Source organism: Seriola aureovittata, chromosome 11, assembly GCF_021018895.1.
Source record: "Seriola aureovittata isolate HTS-2021-v1 ecotype China chromosome 11, ASM2101889v1, whole genome shotgun sequence".
In the NCBI taxonomy this organism is placed as follows: domain Eukaryota; kingdom Metazoa; phylum Chordata; class Actinopteri; order Carangiformes; family Carangidae; genus Seriola; species Seriola aureovittata.
This window is the reverse complement of record NC_079374.1, coordinates 1386936-1405211: the sequence shown is the minus strand read 5'-3', so window position 1 is coordinate 1405211 and position 18276 is coordinate 1386936. Positions and strand designations below refer to the sequence as shown.

Here is an 18276-nt window from a genome sequence, read left to right as displayed (position 1 = left end):
GCTCCGGCCGACCACAGCAGAGAAGAATGTTGTTCTACCGCTGTCTTTGTCTTGGTCTTGCCAAGTAAATGAAAGCAAATAAGAAAACAAAGTTATAGTGAGTGAGGCTGACTGTAAACAGATTATCATTAGAGAGGCGGGGGTGTGTGTTTACCTTGATGTCTATGGGGTGTGTCTCGGTGGGGCAGAGCAGTTTGCGGCGAGCGTTGCCACCTTGGTTTATTGTCCAGTATCCCGTCATCTTCACCTCGGGCAGCGGCAACCTAAAGGTGAAGGTCACATGGTGACAGCCGCCTGGTGAGACCTCAACAAGCTCAACACACTGAAATCTGAATTCACTATATGAACATCAGTGTTTTTGTGTGGTTGTCTTCTTAAAAGTGAAGCTTCCTGCTGCTTCCTGAAGTGACGTCACTGTTTCACATTCTGTTGTATTAAAATGAACTGGTGTCATTAGGGGATCAACATGGCCGCCACAGCAAGGTTTCAGATTGAGATTATTTTGATCCCAATGTCTCTTTATACGGGTAAAACCAATACATGCGTGACGAGTGTCTATACGTGTGTGTGTTTGCCTGTGTGAGTCCAGATGTTCACTGGTCTTCCCATGAATCACAGCTGGATTACAGCCACAGTCTTATTGGCTGCAGGTGGGAATGAAAGATGCAACACAACCACAAAACAGAGAGATTCCAGGAGGATAAAACGATCGGACGATGGATCGTCCTCCAACCATAAATATTTCTATGAATGGAAAAGCGGCGAGACACATAAGAGAAACTGTTTCTTGTTTCCCATGTCCAAAATTGGAAATCAAGAGGCAAAATATTTGCTTTTATGTATACAAGATGTTGTGGGCAACGCAGCGAGTCCGATATATAAACAGTTCAAGATGCACTTTAAATCACTGAGATACAAAGAGCCAGTGAGCTCAGATGGTGCAAGTGCAGACATAATGGAAGAGATAATCTATACGATCAGTTATGTGACTGTTCAAGGAAAATACTCGTTTCTGCTCTGCTCCGTTCTCAAGACTTGACTTGAGATGTTTATGAAACTGAATTTATGAATGTGATAAGTCAAAATAAAACCACAGGAGACAGAAGAAACAAATATTTTCCTTTATTTAAAAGCCAAAGCTGCACATGATGAGAACACGTAGTGGGAATTAGAAGCTTATCTTTCCCTTATAGGAAAGCTGAGGTAATGTGAGTGAAGTCAACAGCCATTAATTTAACACTTGAAGCAGCGAGGAGACTTCATGGAAGCCTCATGGAAGTTTAGTCTAGTCTGAAACCGGTCGACCTCAAGCATGTCAGGACGTCATTCAAGTTACAAATTCTCTACAATCAGTAAAGGATGTGTAAAAGGTTCAGTCTGAGCAACAGCAGCTCCACACGGGTTCTCCACACAGAGGTTACAGTTCTACCCAGAACCCCTGCGCTCTCAGGAGCCGCTCCCTGAAGCTGCTGGCAGTAACGTCAAGAACCATTCACACAAAGAAGCCACTTCACAAGAACAAGTCTGGAACCTTCGGAGGGTGAAAAAATGTAAATCATGTGTTTTGTTTGTTAGCTTTAATTTCTAAAATAAGGATCGTCATTTTTATCTTCTATAATTCTATAAAGAAAAATCAACTTAATTCTGCAAAAAATGAAGCTTCATTTTGTTTTTGTGATGGTTGATTAAGTGCTTGTCACATACTATCTTATCTTTACAACGTTTGTTGAGATAACGCTGAAGCAAATACAACTTCTGATACAATTAAAATCCCTGCAGGGGCCGGCTGCACAAAACCGTTTTCTCCTTAAGACACTTGAGGTTTAATTCCTCCTCAGCTGAGGGAGGTACTTAAGGGTGCACTGAATCTCTTAAGAGGTTTCCTTAGTTAAGGAAAAACTTAGTCAATTACAGCAGTAACAGAGAGATGCTACAGTGGTAAAGTTGTACTGTTTCCATGGAGACCATATGTTTGGACATTAGCCTGTGATACCTGTTATCATTAAAGGAGTGAGTAATGTAGAGTCAGGGTTCTGGTTAAACTTGGTCGTGCTGCAGTTTAGACGGAGTCGGAGGTGCCGCAGGTTTTATCCGTAGTTTGGTTGCTAAGATACGGAAGCTGAGGCCAAATATTTTTATTATCTTGTTATCTCGAGATGACGAAGCTCGTTATCCCGAGGTAACGAGATATTATCGGGAGGAAACGATTTGGACTGAACCTCTACCACTACGTCTCGAGTAACACGCAGTCCAGATAATCTGCACCTCTCGTGCATCATTCGGTAACCATGACGACCATGTGATTGAAATAATCCATCCAATAATCCAATGACAATGAGATAAAAATATATTTGCGAGTATGTCCTTTCTCAGCTTCCGTACTAAGGTGTTCTGTGCAACAGTTTAACTTTAACTTTGTAAGACCAAGACACTGAAATACTTTAGTGAAGGTTTAAAGGAAACCTGAGGGAGAAAACTTAAGTGCTGCCGTTTTTCCATCTTAAGGAAAATCTTAACCTAAGGCGTTTTGTTTTGTGAGACCGGCCCCTGATAACAGACGGTCGCTGCCGCACAAATCACGTTACGGCGCTTTAACACGATTAAACCGAACGCTCTGATTGATTCCAGTGTAACTCTGAACCAAGAAAAATGTCTCTCCAATGATTCTACTTCGTATTCTGTGACGTGTGTCTGTATGAGCCTTTAGAGTGTGTGTGTGTGTGTGTGTGTGTGTGTGTGTGTGTGTGTGTGTGTGTGTGTGTGGTCCTAGCATCTTCCTAGCAGCCTTACTCCTTAGCCAGCTTGACAGAGCTGGGCTTGGCTCCGATGGGAATCCCGTGCTTGTGCAGAGCTTCGATCAGAACCTCCCTCGTGTCTTTGTTGTACGAGTCGAAGTCGAAGACGTTTCTCACCACGTTGGCCAAACCCTCGCCTGGGAATTTCTGTTGGGAGGGAAAGAGGGACGGGAGAAAGAGGGGTGGGGAAAGAGGGGGAAGATGGAGGGAAGAGGGTCAGAATGTTAATATGATTCGCAGTTCGTCAACAGGTGAGTCAGGTGACATCTGGACGGTAACTCGTCTTCAGACTCTGACCACAACACTGACACCAGCCTTCTCTCTCCTGCTGAGGCTGCTGCAGCATGTGTTATTGTGTCTGTGATAATATTAGAGAGATACTGAGTTATAGTGTCTCAATACATACAACCTGTGGTCTACAGTTACTATGACGATACGCTGGTAAACAGGCGCAGAGAGGCAGAGAGAGGGAGAGATATCTTTCATAACGTCTGAAGATGAAAACCACCTTCGTGGTCCACCAGTGGGTCCCGGCCCACAGGTTGGGAACCACAGGTCTAAATGAAAGATTATGAAATCTCATGTGGGTGAGAGGCTTTTTAAAGAGCTGTTTTCATTTTTAAAAAGACACAATGCTCGTAATGACTTCACGGCCCCTGATCCTGGGGCCATTATCAGACCCATAATTGCACTTTAACACCTAAATATTACAATGAACTGACACTGTTAAATTCTATAAATTGATGCAAAAATCGATAACAGCCTCACCCCAGCTGGTATTGATCTGAGCCCCCAGATACCACAGAGGTGCATTTACGACCAGATGTGAAGTGGTAATTAAGGGCGAACGTCGGCTCCTGCCTCGAACAGGACAATTCAGACTTCGACTGAATTGTCCTGCACCTGTCCCGCTCCTCCACACGTCAATACTGCTGGTGATTAATGTCCGGAGTGGGTGGCCAGTGGGGAAATCAAACATAAGAGCTCCTCCCTGTGCACCGGGTTATTGATCTAGCTCCAATCGTAATCTCACTCTTCTCTGAGAACCTGACGTTATTTCTTCTTTCTCTAAAGAACCACAGAACCCGAGGAAGGCACGAGACGACACAACCACGACATCTAAACACCTTCAAAATAAGAGAGAAGAGTGTGTTCATGTAGACAGCCTGTGCCACACCGTTCATCTGGAAACGAACCAAGAAGAACGGTACTACTACTTTTATCGATACTGCTTATGGATCCGGTTCTTTAACGGTACATGAACAAATAAAGACCAGCATTAACATGCTGCTTTATTTTCTCATACGAACTCGATTAGCATTCTTGAGTAACAAATTCAACAGCGGTGAACTAATCACTATTATAGAACGATTTTGAAACGATGGAAATGTAAAATAAATGTAATACACAATGATTCACTACAGGACTTTTCTTTGACAGTATTTTCACAGTGCAGTAGTTCACCCCCCCCAGTGTGTGTTGAGGCAGGAGGACACTCTCCTGCATTATTGAAGCATGTCGTGCTGCAGGATTAAGGACACAGCCTCTTTATAAATCATTGATAAAAAATAGTCTGAGATCAAATCTGAGAAAAGTGTTACGTCACATGAGTTCCTCTCACCTGCAGGTGTTTGACGATGTTGACCACCTCTCGGGTGGAGTAGGGGTAGGTGATGGTGCCCTGGTCGGCCATGGACCGCAGCTCTCCGAAGGCGGCCACCAGTTTCTGCAGCGTGGCTTCGGGAACGTCGGGGCCGTACTGTTTGAGCATCGCCAGCTCGGCCTGGGGCTTCGGGTTGTCCACGGCGTGGCAGCTGAAGATGTCACCTGTAAACACACCCACATGATTCTACCTGTGCAGTGATGAGACTTTACTGGACTCTGCAGCAATAACATCTTCTGAAATAGTCTTTTAAAGACTCCAGTTAACTCAGAGCTTTGCTGCTGGACTTTTCACTGAAACAAGGAAGAGGCATCGATTCACCCCGGGTTCATCTTCACTCCACCGGCTCCCAGTATCTTTTAGAGTAGATGTTAATGTTCTTTTAATTGTTTTTGTGGCTCACATTGCCGATTATCTGTTGTTTTATAATCCTTCACAAGCTCTCAGATTCTCTACTGTCAGGCTTTTAAATACACACAACTTCACGCACAAGAAAAGTAGTTTTCCTCTTTTTTAAAGTTATTTTTTTGGGCTTTTGTGCCTTTAATGGACAGGACAGTAGAGACAGGAAATGGGGAGGCAGAGAGGGGGAATGACATGCAGCAAAGGGCCGTCCGACGCAGGAGTCGAACCAGGGCCGAGGACACATGGGGCGCCTGCTCAACCCCCTGAGCTACACGACGCCCCTAGTTTTTCTCTTTTTAATTCAGAAGGAGACGGAACAGTTCAGCTCATCTGACAGCAACCGTCTCATTTACAATGTCCAATCCTGATTTATCTAAATTGCTTGGTTATTTTTTATCATTATCATTATTTACTGATCTATTTTTCCTTGGACAGGACAGTGAAGAGTGGCGGGAAACGGGGCAGAGAAAAGGTGAGAGAAGGAGCTTATTAAATGAAGAAGGAGAGTGTTCCTCTGTGGAAGGACGTGTGCGTGTGTTTGTACCTAGAGCTCCAAAGAAGTCGTTTCCCAGGAAAGGAAAGCCCGGTCTGTTAGCCAGCACCAGCATCCTGAAGTCTGGATGCATGACGATGGCGTTGGGTCTGCTCTTGGCTTCACGTGGATCTTTGGAGGAGAGACAGTCGCAGTTAACTCATGACACATCACAGCGGCAGCCTCACTTCGTGTTTCTGCCTCTACCTTCTCTTTAGCTCGTCATGTTTTGACTTGCTTTGTGTCACCGAGTCTCTGATTGCATCAGGAGCTCTCAGAGTTTGTGTTTATGAAGTCTCGAGGTCGTGTTTGCATTCCTCTGGGAGGAAGAGCCTCTCAGGAATAGAGAAAGCCGTCAGCTGCTGGTGTGATTACGTGTGAGAATCCACTGGTACCTGTCCATAAAGGCTTTTATCCTAAGCCTCCTTTAGTGTCCTGCATCTGATGTTTTACACGTGTCCGTCTTCCAGGACACCCAATCCTCAGCTCATCCGTTTAATGGTCCCGCTTGTGTCTGCTCGCTGCATCTGGGACGTGTCTGCTGTCAAGGTGTTAAACCCTCTGTGTGTGTGTGTGTGTGTGTGTGTGTGTGTGTGTGTGTGTACCTGAGATGATCCTGCGTCCGTCGGCCAGGATCATTTCTCCGCTCTCCACCAGTGTTTTGAGGATGCAGGTGACGTTTGTTGGAGCTTTATCGGCCTCATCAATCACCAGTATGTGACCCAGTTTCACTGCTTTCACCTGTGCGCACACACACACACACACACACACACACACACACACACACACACACACACACACACACACACACTCTGTTTAAATGTATGATAACAGTGAGTGTTCATTGGTTAGACAGGAGAAACAGCGTTCAGAGATAGTCACAGACGTGACGCTGGACGTGACGCAGACTGAACGTCTGACAGTCGGACTTCTTTGTAAATACGCTGCGTTCCCACATCTCAGCAGGTCGCTCTGTGAGTCTGTTATTATAACTGCTACAAAGAATGAGCAAAAATATGTAAATAGATTCCACTTCCCTCAAACTGGAATTTCCCTTGAAAAGGTCCTACATACACACTGTGCACCATCACAGGTGTTTTCACTTAGTTTGATTAATTAGGCCACAGGACGTGTGTGTGTGTGTGTGTGTGTGTGTGTCTGTGTGTGTGTAACATGACTGGAGCCCTGTTCAATCCTATACAAACTGTCAGAGCTGTTGTGTGTGTGTTCTACAGTTTCCTCTGTCTTTGGGTCGGTGTGCGTCATGTGACACTGAAACACCAGGTGTGGCCACTGCACTAACATGTAGTTATTTCTTCTTCCTTGGTGTGTGCAGAGTGTTGCTCGTCTATATCCTCCTCCCTGTCACACAGATCTTTCACCTCATGTGAATCTCTTCATAACTCTGTCCACCTCTGAGCAGCTGTGTGTGTGTGTGTGTGTGTGTGTGTGTGTGTGTGAGATTAACTGACCAGAGGTGAGTCCTCATACGTGATGATGCCATCTCGGACTGAGGGCTGCAGGGTCAGAGTCTGGACAGTCGTATCTCTGTGGGGGGGTGAAACAATGAGGTGAAACTGTGAATGTTCAGTTATAATAACTCAAATTCAACTTTTGCTTTCATTTATTTAGAGTTTAAAAATAATCTAAATGAACACACACACACCACACACACACACACACACACACCACACACACACACACAGACACAGACACAGGCCAGAAAACAAAACATAAGCATCTCCCCAACAACTTTGATTCCCTGTGGCTCCTGAAATGATCACTCCCTCTTTCTCTGAACATCTCCCACCTACCAGCCCCCCCCCCCCGTCTCTCCTCGATATCCCACAGTGTGACCCAGGAGCTGTCCTAGTTTCCCTCCATCTCTGCTGCTTTTCTGAGCCACATCTCTGTAGGTTTTCAGTAACGGCTCCCAAAAGCCACATGCACAGATCCTCCTGCCTCGGCCCCGCTCTAATATTAGCTAACCAGGCCACATCCACCCTCAGCTCCACTTCGACTTTCACAGGACTTTGACATTTTTTACATCAGTTCTTCGGGTTTGCCCAAGTGATGACTTTTACTGGCGTTCTGTTTGCTGCCGATCTCCCATCAGAGTCGTTGACACGCAAAACATCGCCTCCTTATTAGTGCAGGGATCGATACGAGGCCCGTCTCTGCCTCCGATTGATCTGAGCCACGTTCAATAGTAAGGCTCATTTCACACCACGCTGTGCACGAGCAGCTCTCTGACCTAATTTTCCCGAAGTGTGATGGTGTTGAGTATTTATAGAAGCAGTGAACCCGACTTAACAAGGACTTCTTCAAAAATGCTTCTTCTTTAGTATGGGCATGTGAGGTCCTTGTTCTGGTGAAGGATGGCCTAATTTACTGAGGACCAGAATCGTTTTTTAATACCCTTAGATGGAAAGGATAAAGCTGGTGGGGGGTGGGGGTGGGTGACGGGGTGGGTGACGGGGTGGGTGGGTAAGAAAATGAATTGAAAATTAAAAATATATTAATACTGGGAAAGTATCAAAGCCCCAGTCCACAGTCCACAGAGAAATGCACACAGCCTGTATTCAGAACCTGGGGCCAGCTGCACAAAACACCTCAAGTTTCATCCTTAATGTTTCCTTAATGTTCACTTAAGTATTAATGGTTTTCTCCTTATCTTAGTCCTATACTTAAGGAATCACTTGAAGCAACTTAAACCGTTGCACAAAGCACTGAATGTAAAATCTCTTTCCCTGCTGCAAATGCCTTAACTTTTCTCCTTAACTATGGAAGCCTTTTAATAGATTCTGTGCAACACCCTTAAGAAACTCCCTCAGCTAAGGAGAAATTAAACATTAAGTGCCATTACTTAAATTGAAAACTTAAAGTGTTTTGTGCAACTGGCATCAGAGTCTTAAAACCAGCCGTCAGGACTTCTGGAACTTTGTGATGTCACAACAAAGCAGTCACCAAGCCCCGCCCACCTGGACCCACCATCCAAACCTTGCAGGATTTGGTTTCTCTGAGTGTTTTTACCTGAAATCTGCTGTATTTTTATTGGATAACTCAGAAAACAGTGAGCCAATCAGAAGAGAGCCTCCTCTCTTCTGATTGGCTCACCGACCTGTTGTTACTAGAGCTGCAGAGAGAAGCCTGAGAGAGGAGATGTAAAACTACACTGAGATGGTTTTTATATCTTCTGATGGATCAACACTTCAAATAAAACACAGAAGAAGAAGAAACATGGAGCTTTAAACACAAAAATAATCAAACATCCATCGACTGATGATTGATTATGAACTTTTGATCTATTCTGCAGCTGGTGACTCATACATGAATACATAAGATGGATTTTCTCATGAGCTGTCTGAGTGAAGCTGAACTGAAAAGAGTTTGGAAGAAGATTGTCAGAGAAAGTCTGAGACGCTGATGAAGAATGGAAAAAGTCTGTCAGAAGATTTTCTGTTTAACAGAAGTAGGTACATGATACTCTACTGCAGCGTCTGGAGAGGATCAAAAGGCTGAAACAGGATTATAGAAGAGAACCAAGCCCCCAGTGACTGACGGTTCTCCCGAATCTGACTCATTTTTTCTGGCTCTGGGTGAAGAGGGAATGTGACACGTTCAGTGGAGACGTGTTGACTGTCCTCACCTGTGGAGCTGCAGGTATTCTCTGGGCCTGTTCAGCAGGTGCAGGAACCGGTCCACTATCTTATTCTTCCCCACGCCCTGTGGAAGGATTGAAAACAAGACATGCAGTGAGATAAAGAAATGAATCTTTCTGTTTCAGTAAAGACAGATAAAGAGGTGTGTGTTGCCTCTGACAGCGAGAGCCGAGAGCGGCCCTTAGTTTGGACGGTTCTGCGTTCTGACAGGGGCCGTTCTCTGGGACTCCCACTGGCTTCCTGCGGAGCCTGCCTCTCCCGGATGTGCCGCTGAGTCTCTGGGCCGGATCGTCAGACGTCCAGTAAACTGCTCTGACAGCTCCTAATGCCTCAGCGTCAGGCACTCTGATTTGCAAATAGCTTCTCTCCCACTCGAGTCTCTCACAAACAAACACACACAGAGAACCACCTCTGGGCTGCAGTACACCATGTCCACTTTCACTCCCTCCTCCTCCTCCTCTTCCTCCTCCTCCAGGAGCAGACTAGGGGGCACAGAGTGTCCCTGGGGAAGTGCTACACACTCCCTTGTGCCCACAGAGTTGGGAGGGTGACATGAGGGTGCAGGGAGCCTGTTTCATAACTGGTCCCACCAGGCTGAAGCAGGGCCGACGTGTGTGACCTACTTCACAGTGAGACGGTGAACAAAACTGGATCTCTGTGGACGTGTCACTCACCTGGTTTCCCACCAGGAGGAGGTGCTCCCCTAACAGGAAGTCTTTCAGCATGTCCTCCATCACCATCATGTGCTGCAGAGACATTAAAACAAACACTCAACAAGTTGTGAATGTGACTGATTGAACCCACATGGACATTTTCACATAGAAGTAAAAGTATTGTGGTCCCTGTTTGAAGATAAAATTCAGCTGCTTCCTCCTCCCCTCTGCTCCCAATGCTTTTCACAACTGTGCTTCTACTCTAAAGACAGAAAGCAGGTCATTCCAAAAGTAGGGCATCCTCCTCGCTCTCATCCTGTCTCACCCTCGTCCACTCTTATTTCAGTGTCTCCAGTACAAGCAGGCAGAAGAAAAAAAAGAGGGCAGAATGAGGACAGGGAGAAAGAGAGTGGGAAAGAGCTAAATCTGGGTCACATGGCGTCATCGGTGTGGCCAGAGGATGTCAGAAGTGTCGTTTCCTCAGCCGGTCTCTCCCTTGGCACGCTGAGGTTCGGACGCACCGGGCCACGGCGGCCAATAGGATCAGACACAGGACGTCAAAGTAAACAACAAGTGGTATAGAGATGTTTCACCTCGTAGAATCAAAAATCTACTGGTGCTTCTACAGCAGTGTCAGTAAACATGATTCTGACACTAATATGTGGCATGTACAGACACACAGCAGCTAGCAGGACAAAGGTATATCATTCCCAAGCAAGCGTTAGCACGAGCTCCGCTAACAAGAAGAAGAAGAAGAAGAAGAAGAAGAAGCAGCAGCAGCAGCAGCAACAAAGAGGCTGTGGGTGCGTTTCCACAGCCTAACTCTCTGTTTGCTTATCGTCGACATCAAACCTGTGTAGACGCCAAGAGGAATAGCTGCTGCGATGCTAATGGGGATCTAAACAAACAAACAAACAAACAAGCTCAGCCAATGGTGCGCTGCACATGTGCAGCCACAAACGATGGTTTCAGAGCACAGTGCTGCCAATGTTGCGTTCTGTCTGAAAGTCCCAACAACTTCCTGAACGAGGTTTTGGGCATGAAGTCCACTTCACTGCACCAAAAGCATTCAGTGAATTCACGTGTTTTCCTGCCGGACACACGAAGGCACGAATACAGTGCAGAATTAAAGTTTCATTGCTTTCTCATCCACTAAAATTCAGGTCAGTTACAGCGGACAGACTTTCCTGCCAGGTCAGGACTTAGATTATATCTGTGAGACTCCACTGTATCTAACAAGGAACCAGGCCTCAGGAAATATCAGCTAATACCAGAACTAAAAGCAAAATCCTTCATAATGAAATAAAGTCACACACTGCAACAAGGACACAGGGATATTAATAATAACAAGAAACAAAAGCAGGGATCAGAGTTGGCATTTCATTGATCTCATTTGAATGAACACTGCTGTGAATATTGTGCAGTGACGAGTACACAGACTGATCTTTCTCAGTTTGGGAGAAAAAAACAAAACAATGGATTATTCTTTATTGTTTCTAATCCGGCTTTTGCCCTTTTGTGATGAAATGTAGGTCATGCCCTGGAAATGAATGTCTTCTCTTACAACCACACGGAGGTTTGGTAAAATGTCTTAGGTTTGGTTTGGACTGACGTGAATCCCACTATGTATATTTGGCTGCGGGCCGGTGTGTAATTACCTGGGGGTTGTCATAGAAGAGAACGTCTGGAACCTTCATTTTCTCGCTGGGGCTGTAGACGGGAGCGGACACGTTGCCGATAGTCAGCACACCATCTTTTACCATACCTGCAGAAACACAGTCTGTGAGTCGCTTCCTCAGGGGAAGCTACAGATGTTCCTTATACGGCTACCAACATCTGGCCTTCCAGTCTGCAGATTTATAGTAATATAATAATACAAATAACACACCTGAAGCAGTATAATTATAATTAAAGGTTCTGTAAACAATCATCACTGACACTAGATGCAGCTTATAGGATTCCCCTCTCAGTAAATCCACACCAGTATCAGCTCCACGGTCGGACTGGGACAGGAATTCAGCCTTGGACTGATCCACTGGGACAGGCCGCATGAATGACACTGATGGAGCTGACAATGACACTGATAGAGCTGGTAATGACACTGATGGAGCTGACAATGACACTGATAGAGCTGGTAATGACACTGGTGGGGCTGACAATGACACTGATGGAGCTGGTAATGGGACTGGTGGAGCTGGTAATGACATTGATGGAGCATGAAAGACTATGAATGTTTTGGCGGTCCACCGGCCGACCAGGATCTGAGCCGGTAGCCCTCAGTCCAGTCCACCTGTGTTCTGCTCTTGTCTCTTTCTTTGTCTGAGGCCTTTTCAGATGAAAACATGGCTTCTTCTTCAGTGGAGGAAGTTCTGGAGGGTCGGTTTCACCGAAACGCTGCACATTGCGCTATGCAGTGGGCGCTGCCTGTGTGGGGTTTATCAGGAGGGACTCACATGCACTAACACGCATGTGCGAACAGACCAGCAACCAAAACAACTTACAACAGAGAAATTCAGATTATAACAAACACAAAGGGGGTGTGGCTTCATTCTCTGCTCAGGACGCAATTACCCCGCTATATCTTTACATAGTAAATAGTTGTTTGCTGCTGTATTGTTGTTTAAAATGTCGTTTACAGAACCTTTAAGAATAAAGTGGCTTTAGTCTGTTGTTTTAATATTTTTTAGTTACACAACTTTCTTTTTTTTGCCATTTGTCAGGCTGCAAACAAACATTGGGCAGTGGTAATAAATCTGATCGAGACAGGTGACTGGAACTCACAGCTGTAATCTCGAGTGTGTTCAGCCGGGTCTGGAGCTTCCTGTATGGAGCAGCTGGCGAGGCTTTTTTCAAGAGAGGCACGAGCCAGGCTGGGAAGGAACCTGCAACACACATGAACACAAATCACCACTGCTGCACACAATCATAGAGGTTTAAAAAAAACATTTCACAGTGAATCACAACCCAGATGTGTGTGTGTGTGTGTGTGTGTGTGTGTGTGTGTGTGTGTGTGTGTGTGTGTGTACCTAGAGAGACAAGCTTTATTGACAGCGTGGGCGATGCTCTCCTCGGGGTACAGAGAGAGACGGCGACAGATCCTCAACAGCTGTCTGGTGGAGAGAGAGGAGGCCAGAGACTGTGCCTGGAGAGACACACACACACACACACACAAAACAAAACTCACAAATAAATGACTTAGATCACACACATGTAAACAAACTGGTAAGCTAACACACACACACACACACACACACTTACGGTGGCGTCGTTTGTCTTGCGGAGACTGTGTGTGAGGTGCAGGAGCTGCTCTGCTGCTTCCTCTGGGACGTCAGGAGTCTAAGAAACAAGAGACAAAGAAGACTGATGAAGAGGACGGTATGCAGATGAGGACAGAAGTGGATTTAAGCTACAAGAATCTTCATCTAGAATTACTTTTGTTTCCAAATTACGTTTCCAGTTTGAGCTCGAAATAATAAACACCTGTTAGCTGAATAAACACCTCCTTAAAACAGCTTCAACACAGACTGAACATTAATAACTTCATGATGGAGAATTTTATAACATTAGTAAGATGTAACCTAAAGCTAAAGTTAGAAACTAGCCAACACTAGCTAAACTGTAACTTAAAGCTAGAGTTAAAAAACTACCTAACATTAATTAGCTAAACTGTGACCTAAGGCTAAAGTTAGAAACTAGCCAACACTAGCTAAACTGTAACTTAAAGCTAGAGTTAAAAAACTACCTAACATTAATTAGCTAAACTGTGACTTAAGGCTAAAGTTAGAAACTGGCTAATATTAATTAGCTAAACTATGACTTAAGGCTAAAGTTAGAAACTAGCCAACACTAGCTAAACTGTAACTTAAAGCTAGAGTTAAAAAACTACCTAACATTAATTAGCTAAACTGTGACTTAAGGCTAAAGTTAGAAAACTGGATAACACTAGCTAAACTGTGAGTTAAAGCTAAAGTTAGAAACTAGCTAACACTAGCTAAACTGTAACTTAAAGCTAGAGTAAGAAACTACCTAACATTAATTAGCTAAACTGTGACTTAAGGCTAAAGTTAGAAACTGGCTCACACTAGCTAAACTGTGACTTAAAGCTAAAGTTAGAAACTAGCTAATATTAATTAGCTAAACTATGACTTAAGGCTAAAGTTTGATACTAGCTAACATTAGTAAACACTAACTTAAAGCTAAAGTTAGAAACTAGCTAATATTAATTAGCTAAACTATGACTTAAGGCTAAAGTTAGAAACTAGCTAATATTAATTAGCTAAACTATGACTTAAGGCTAAAGTTAGAAACTAGCTAGTATTAATTAGCTAAACTGTAACTTGAGGTTAAAGTTAGAAACTAGCTAACATTAGCGTCTATCCGTAGATACAGAGTCTAATTCAGAAACTCCGGTGATAAGAAACGGCATTAAACAAGCTACATAGTTAGCTACTTCTACTTACGTTTACCTACAGTGTCTCAATTTGTTTGTGCAACGCACACGAGCAGAGATGCTAGCTACTGATGGAGTGGGACAGGTGGACAAGCTAATCAAGGTTAAAGAATGGTACGGTCCACTTTAGGGGTGTCTGTTAGATTCTTCCAGGTATGAATATGGGGAAATATGTTGTAATATTTTACAAGTAAGAAGGATTTAAAAATGTTTCAACCTCCTCAACTGTTGGTTTTTTTAAATCTTGTTTTAGCTCTTCTGGTTCTTAAAACCTCTTAATGATCAACACAGCAGAAGAGGAAAATGCTGTTTGTCAGTTGTGTATGGAGGAGTTGTGTCTCAGTGTGTGTGTGTGTGTGTGTGTGTGTGTGTGTGTGTGTGTGTGTGTCTCACCAGTCCCTGTATGAGGCCCATCTCCTCTGCTTTGGCCAGCGGGGTGACGGTGTGGTACAGGAACATAGTGAGCAGCTCCGGGCCCAACCACTGCTGACCTCTGCTGCTGCTGGTACTGGCCCCAACAACAGGGGGCTCGGCCAGGGCCAGCACCCTGAAGGACGGGTGGATGGGGAAGATGGACCTGAAAATACACACACACACACACACACACACACACACACACACACACCAAGACAACAGTTACACTCCAGCAGTGGAAGAACATCTGTTTAGCTGTGTTCAAGTAAATGTGGAGTGCAGGTGCACATGGTGTTTGTCAGTGTGTGTGTGTGTGTGTGTGTGTGTGTGGTGTGTGTGTGTGTGTGTGTGTGTGTGTGTGTCCCTCCCAATCTGTGTCAGGGACAGGAGCATGACTTTTGACAGCTGGCTGTGTAATTCTTTGATTCAAGAGGACAGCAAAGTCCATTTCGATCACCCCACAGAGACACCCACACCGCAACAGGCTATATTTACTCTAATGTGGGCGGGAGCAGGCGCTAACCATCATCATCATCATCATCATCATCATCATCATCACTGGGCGAGTGTGTGGGAAGACATTTCATACATGAAGATATCAGAGGCGGGTTATTTTTGGGCTTGACCACACAGTGTATTCCACCATCCATCTAAAAAGTTTGTCTCTCTTGTTCTCACGTTCACTCTCTCCCTGTCTTCCTCTCTCTCTCTCTTCTGTCCCATAACGTCGTCAGCTGCATAAATTTAATTCAAACATTAATATTGTTAAACGAAAATGACCAACCCTGATCCAAATCTGACTGGTAAACAGATATGAAGTCGTGTTCTCCAGGACGTGGGTTCTGTTTGTTGCTATGAGAAGAATCATGAGGCCTGAACGTGCAGCTGATAGATCTGCAGAGATGATGTGATGTAATCACGTCAACATGGAGGAGAACTCTGAGGAACGTTTACAACATGTTGTGGAATGCATGACATGAAGAACTGAGGCTGTTTGAGAACAAAGAAAAAGAATAATAATAACAATAACAATGATACGAAGAAGATTTTATTTGTATAGCACCTTTCAATACAAGTAACAAAGTCAGTCATGAGTCAAAAATCTAAGTGAAAATGTAAATGGAGGTGCGAAATTAAATTAAATTTTACAAAATCAAATACAAACACTGTTTTTTTTTTTTTAAATCAAAATGTGTCTTAAGAAGTGAAGAAGATAAAACTGAACTGTCTGACCTCCTCTGGAGGGTTGGTCCAAACTTTAGGGGCCTGACAGCAAAGGCTCCTAACAACATAGACCTTGGAGTGACCAGCAGTGAACTACCAGAGGATCTCAGCCCGAGTCCTGGATCATAAGGGGTTAAAACCTCAGGAATATAGAGGGGTCACCAAGCCTGACCTTAAAAGTCTTTTTTTTAAATCAATTAGAAAATGAACGGGAAGTCAGTGTCGAGATGCTGGATGAGTTTCTCCAGATCCTGTATGAGAATGTGTTCCTAATAAAGTGCTTAGTAAAAAAACTGAAACCTGTATTGTAATGGACACACACACACACACACACACACACACACACACACACACACACACACACACAATCTGAGCCACAGGAGAGGAGGAAGAGGAAGTGGGTTTATTTCAGCCCAGACGCCCCACCACAAACATCCTTCCTGCCAGTTTAGGTGGGTTTCTAAGCACACAAATGTGCATGTAGACACACACACACACACACACACACACACACACACACACACACACACACACACACACACACATCATGAGTCAAATAGAGGGAACAGTTAAGGTCATCCACTTACTTAAAATGCTTTCTCATAGTTTTCTAAACCACTGTAGAGTGTTGGTGTCTGTTCTCAGATCACGTTTTCCTCCTCACCTCTGCAGACTCCAGCCTTCTTCTCACTTTGGGCTATTTTCAGTCTGAACACCTGGTGAAGCTCCGTCCCTGACAGGAGGCTCAAAGTGAGTCGGATGGTAAGAATGCTGATCCAGAAGATTCAACACAAACCCAGAGCGCTCATCGCTCTCCTCTTCTTTTAGATGACTTTTCTCCCTGTCTTCTTCACCCATCTCTCTCTCACACCTGCAGATCTCCCCACGGTGCGAGGGATGACGACTATCAGCTGTCTATTCTCTCTCTCTCTCTCTCTCTCTCTTCCTGTTATGGGGCTGATGCCGAGTGTTATTATTGTTTTCTTTGAAAAACCAGGGATCACATCTGTCGTGTTCTCACCTTTGACACAAATACAGACTCAGAGATGCTCCTGAAAAACTCCTGACCTTTCCCACACATCACCCACAATCCTGACCTGTTTGTGTGTGTGTGTGTGTGTGTGTGGTGTGTGTGTGTGTGTGTGTGTGTGTGTGTATGTGTATGCGTACCTCTCTTGCAGTTGCTCGTCAGTGAACTGCAGTTGTTCCTTGATTGCCTGGTATCTGTCCCACCTCAGCAGCCTGGTCCCGTCGTACAGATCCAGCTCCCTGTCGTGGAGTAACCTGGGACAGAAAACACAGTGGGATGAGCTGAGGTGTGTGTGTGTGTGTGTGTGTGTGTGTGTGTGTGTGTGTGTGTGTGTGTGTGTGTGTTTACAGAGAGCTACAGCTTCTTCACTTGGAGTACCTGGACAGCACTGCCAAGGTTCCCAGGTTGACCCTGTGTATGCCATCCAGGAGCAGCAGCTTTCCCTCCACGGCAGCAGTAACCAGGGGCGACGGCCTCCACGCGGTGTCTCCGTTAGGGAGGGTGTACCTCTGCTGGAGAAGGTCCCTGGCTGTCATGTCCTGGAAGTCAAAGAGAAAGGAGGAAAGAGAAGCAGGAGAGGGAAAGAAATGGACGTCAAGTGACAGCATTAAGGGAGGCTGAGTGTGCCGGTGTGTTCACTGTCACACGGTGAAACCGGCTCTCCATCAGTCACTAGACTTCCAGTTTTTCTCCACATGATCCGGCCCTGCTGCTAGACTCCATGTCTCCACAGATAACAGTTAATGGCACATTTCTGTTTGGGGGGGGGGGCACTGTCATATTCGCCGTCACGCCACCGTGTCACAGCAGAGACGGAGGGTGGAGGAGGGAAGACAAACGGAGTTGCACAAGTTCCAGGCAGCGATTACTGAGCTGCTAACTGCTCCACAGCAACAAGACAGGGCTCCATGTTTTACACCTGGAGAGAGGAGGTGGAGAGGAGGTGGAGAGAGGAGAGAGGAGGTGTCGTCGTACGAATGGTGGTGAAGAGAAAAATCAGCGTCTTTCTTTAGTAACAACAGTGGATGCTCATAAGTCCGAGCTCCTCTCACATTCAGAACTGGTAAGCGTCATTAAAGGGGCGACTGCTGACAGAGTGTCCCGTCTCCTCACCCACAGAGACAAATCTCCCTCTCCCTGTAACCTACCAACATGGCGGCAGCCTGCCCGGTTCAGAGGTGAGGCTCTCATACCTCAAGCATCACACAAACTTTAAGAGCCTTCCAGTCGACAGCTCCTCGGCTCTTGTTTAAACAGAACAGCCAGTCAAGTCAAGTATCTTTGTCATTGCTAAAAACGAGACAGCACAAAACAAAAATACTGCTAATAATAAATAGATAAATAAAAGTGCAATCATAATGTACATTTAACCTGATACCTGAGTAAACTAACACTCAAAACATCTAGGAAAATAAGAAAACTGCAACACGTGCTGATGTTAGCTAGTT

The 18276-nt window shown here is 45.0% G+C and overlaps 1 protein-coding gene across 2 annotated transcripts in view; it reads right to left on the bottom strand.

Moving 5' to 3' along the window:
• vwa8 (von Willebrand factor A domain containing 8) overlaps positions 1 to 18276 on the bottom strand; it is a 64674-nt gene that overhangs the window by 32079 nt on the left and 14319 nt on the right. For both annotated transcript variants that reach the window (XM_056389318.1, XM_056389319.1), the window contains exons 13-27: positions 17207 to 17367; positions 16969 to 17082; positions 14554 to 14737; positions 12969 to 13046; positions 12737 to 12852; positions 12492 to 12592; positions 11369 to 11475; positions 9732 to 9803; positions 9045 to 9121; positions 6868 to 6943; positions 6001 to 6136; positions 5408 to 5527; positions 4417 to 4622; positions 2791 to 2942; positions 155 to 263 (exon numbers count right to left, since the gene is read on the bottom strand). In XM_056389318.1, coding sequence (XP_056245293.1) covers positions 155 to 263; positions 2791 to 2942; positions 4417 to 4622; positions 5408 to 5527; positions 6001 to 6136; positions 6868 to 6943; positions 9045 to 9121; positions 9732 to 9803; positions 11369 to 11475; positions 12492 to 12592; positions 12737 to 12852; positions 12969 to 13046; positions 14554 to 14737; positions 16969 to 17082; positions 17207 to 17367 — 1809 coding nt within the window. The remainder of the gene's footprint in view (positions 1 to 154; positions 264 to 2790; positions 2943 to 4416; positions 4623 to 5407; positions 5528 to 6000; positions 6137 to 6867; positions 6944 to 9044; positions 9122 to 9731; positions 9804 to 11368; positions 11476 to 12491; positions 12593 to 12736; positions 12853 to 12968; positions 13047 to 14553; positions 14738 to 16968; positions 17083 to 17206; positions 17368 to 18276) is intronic.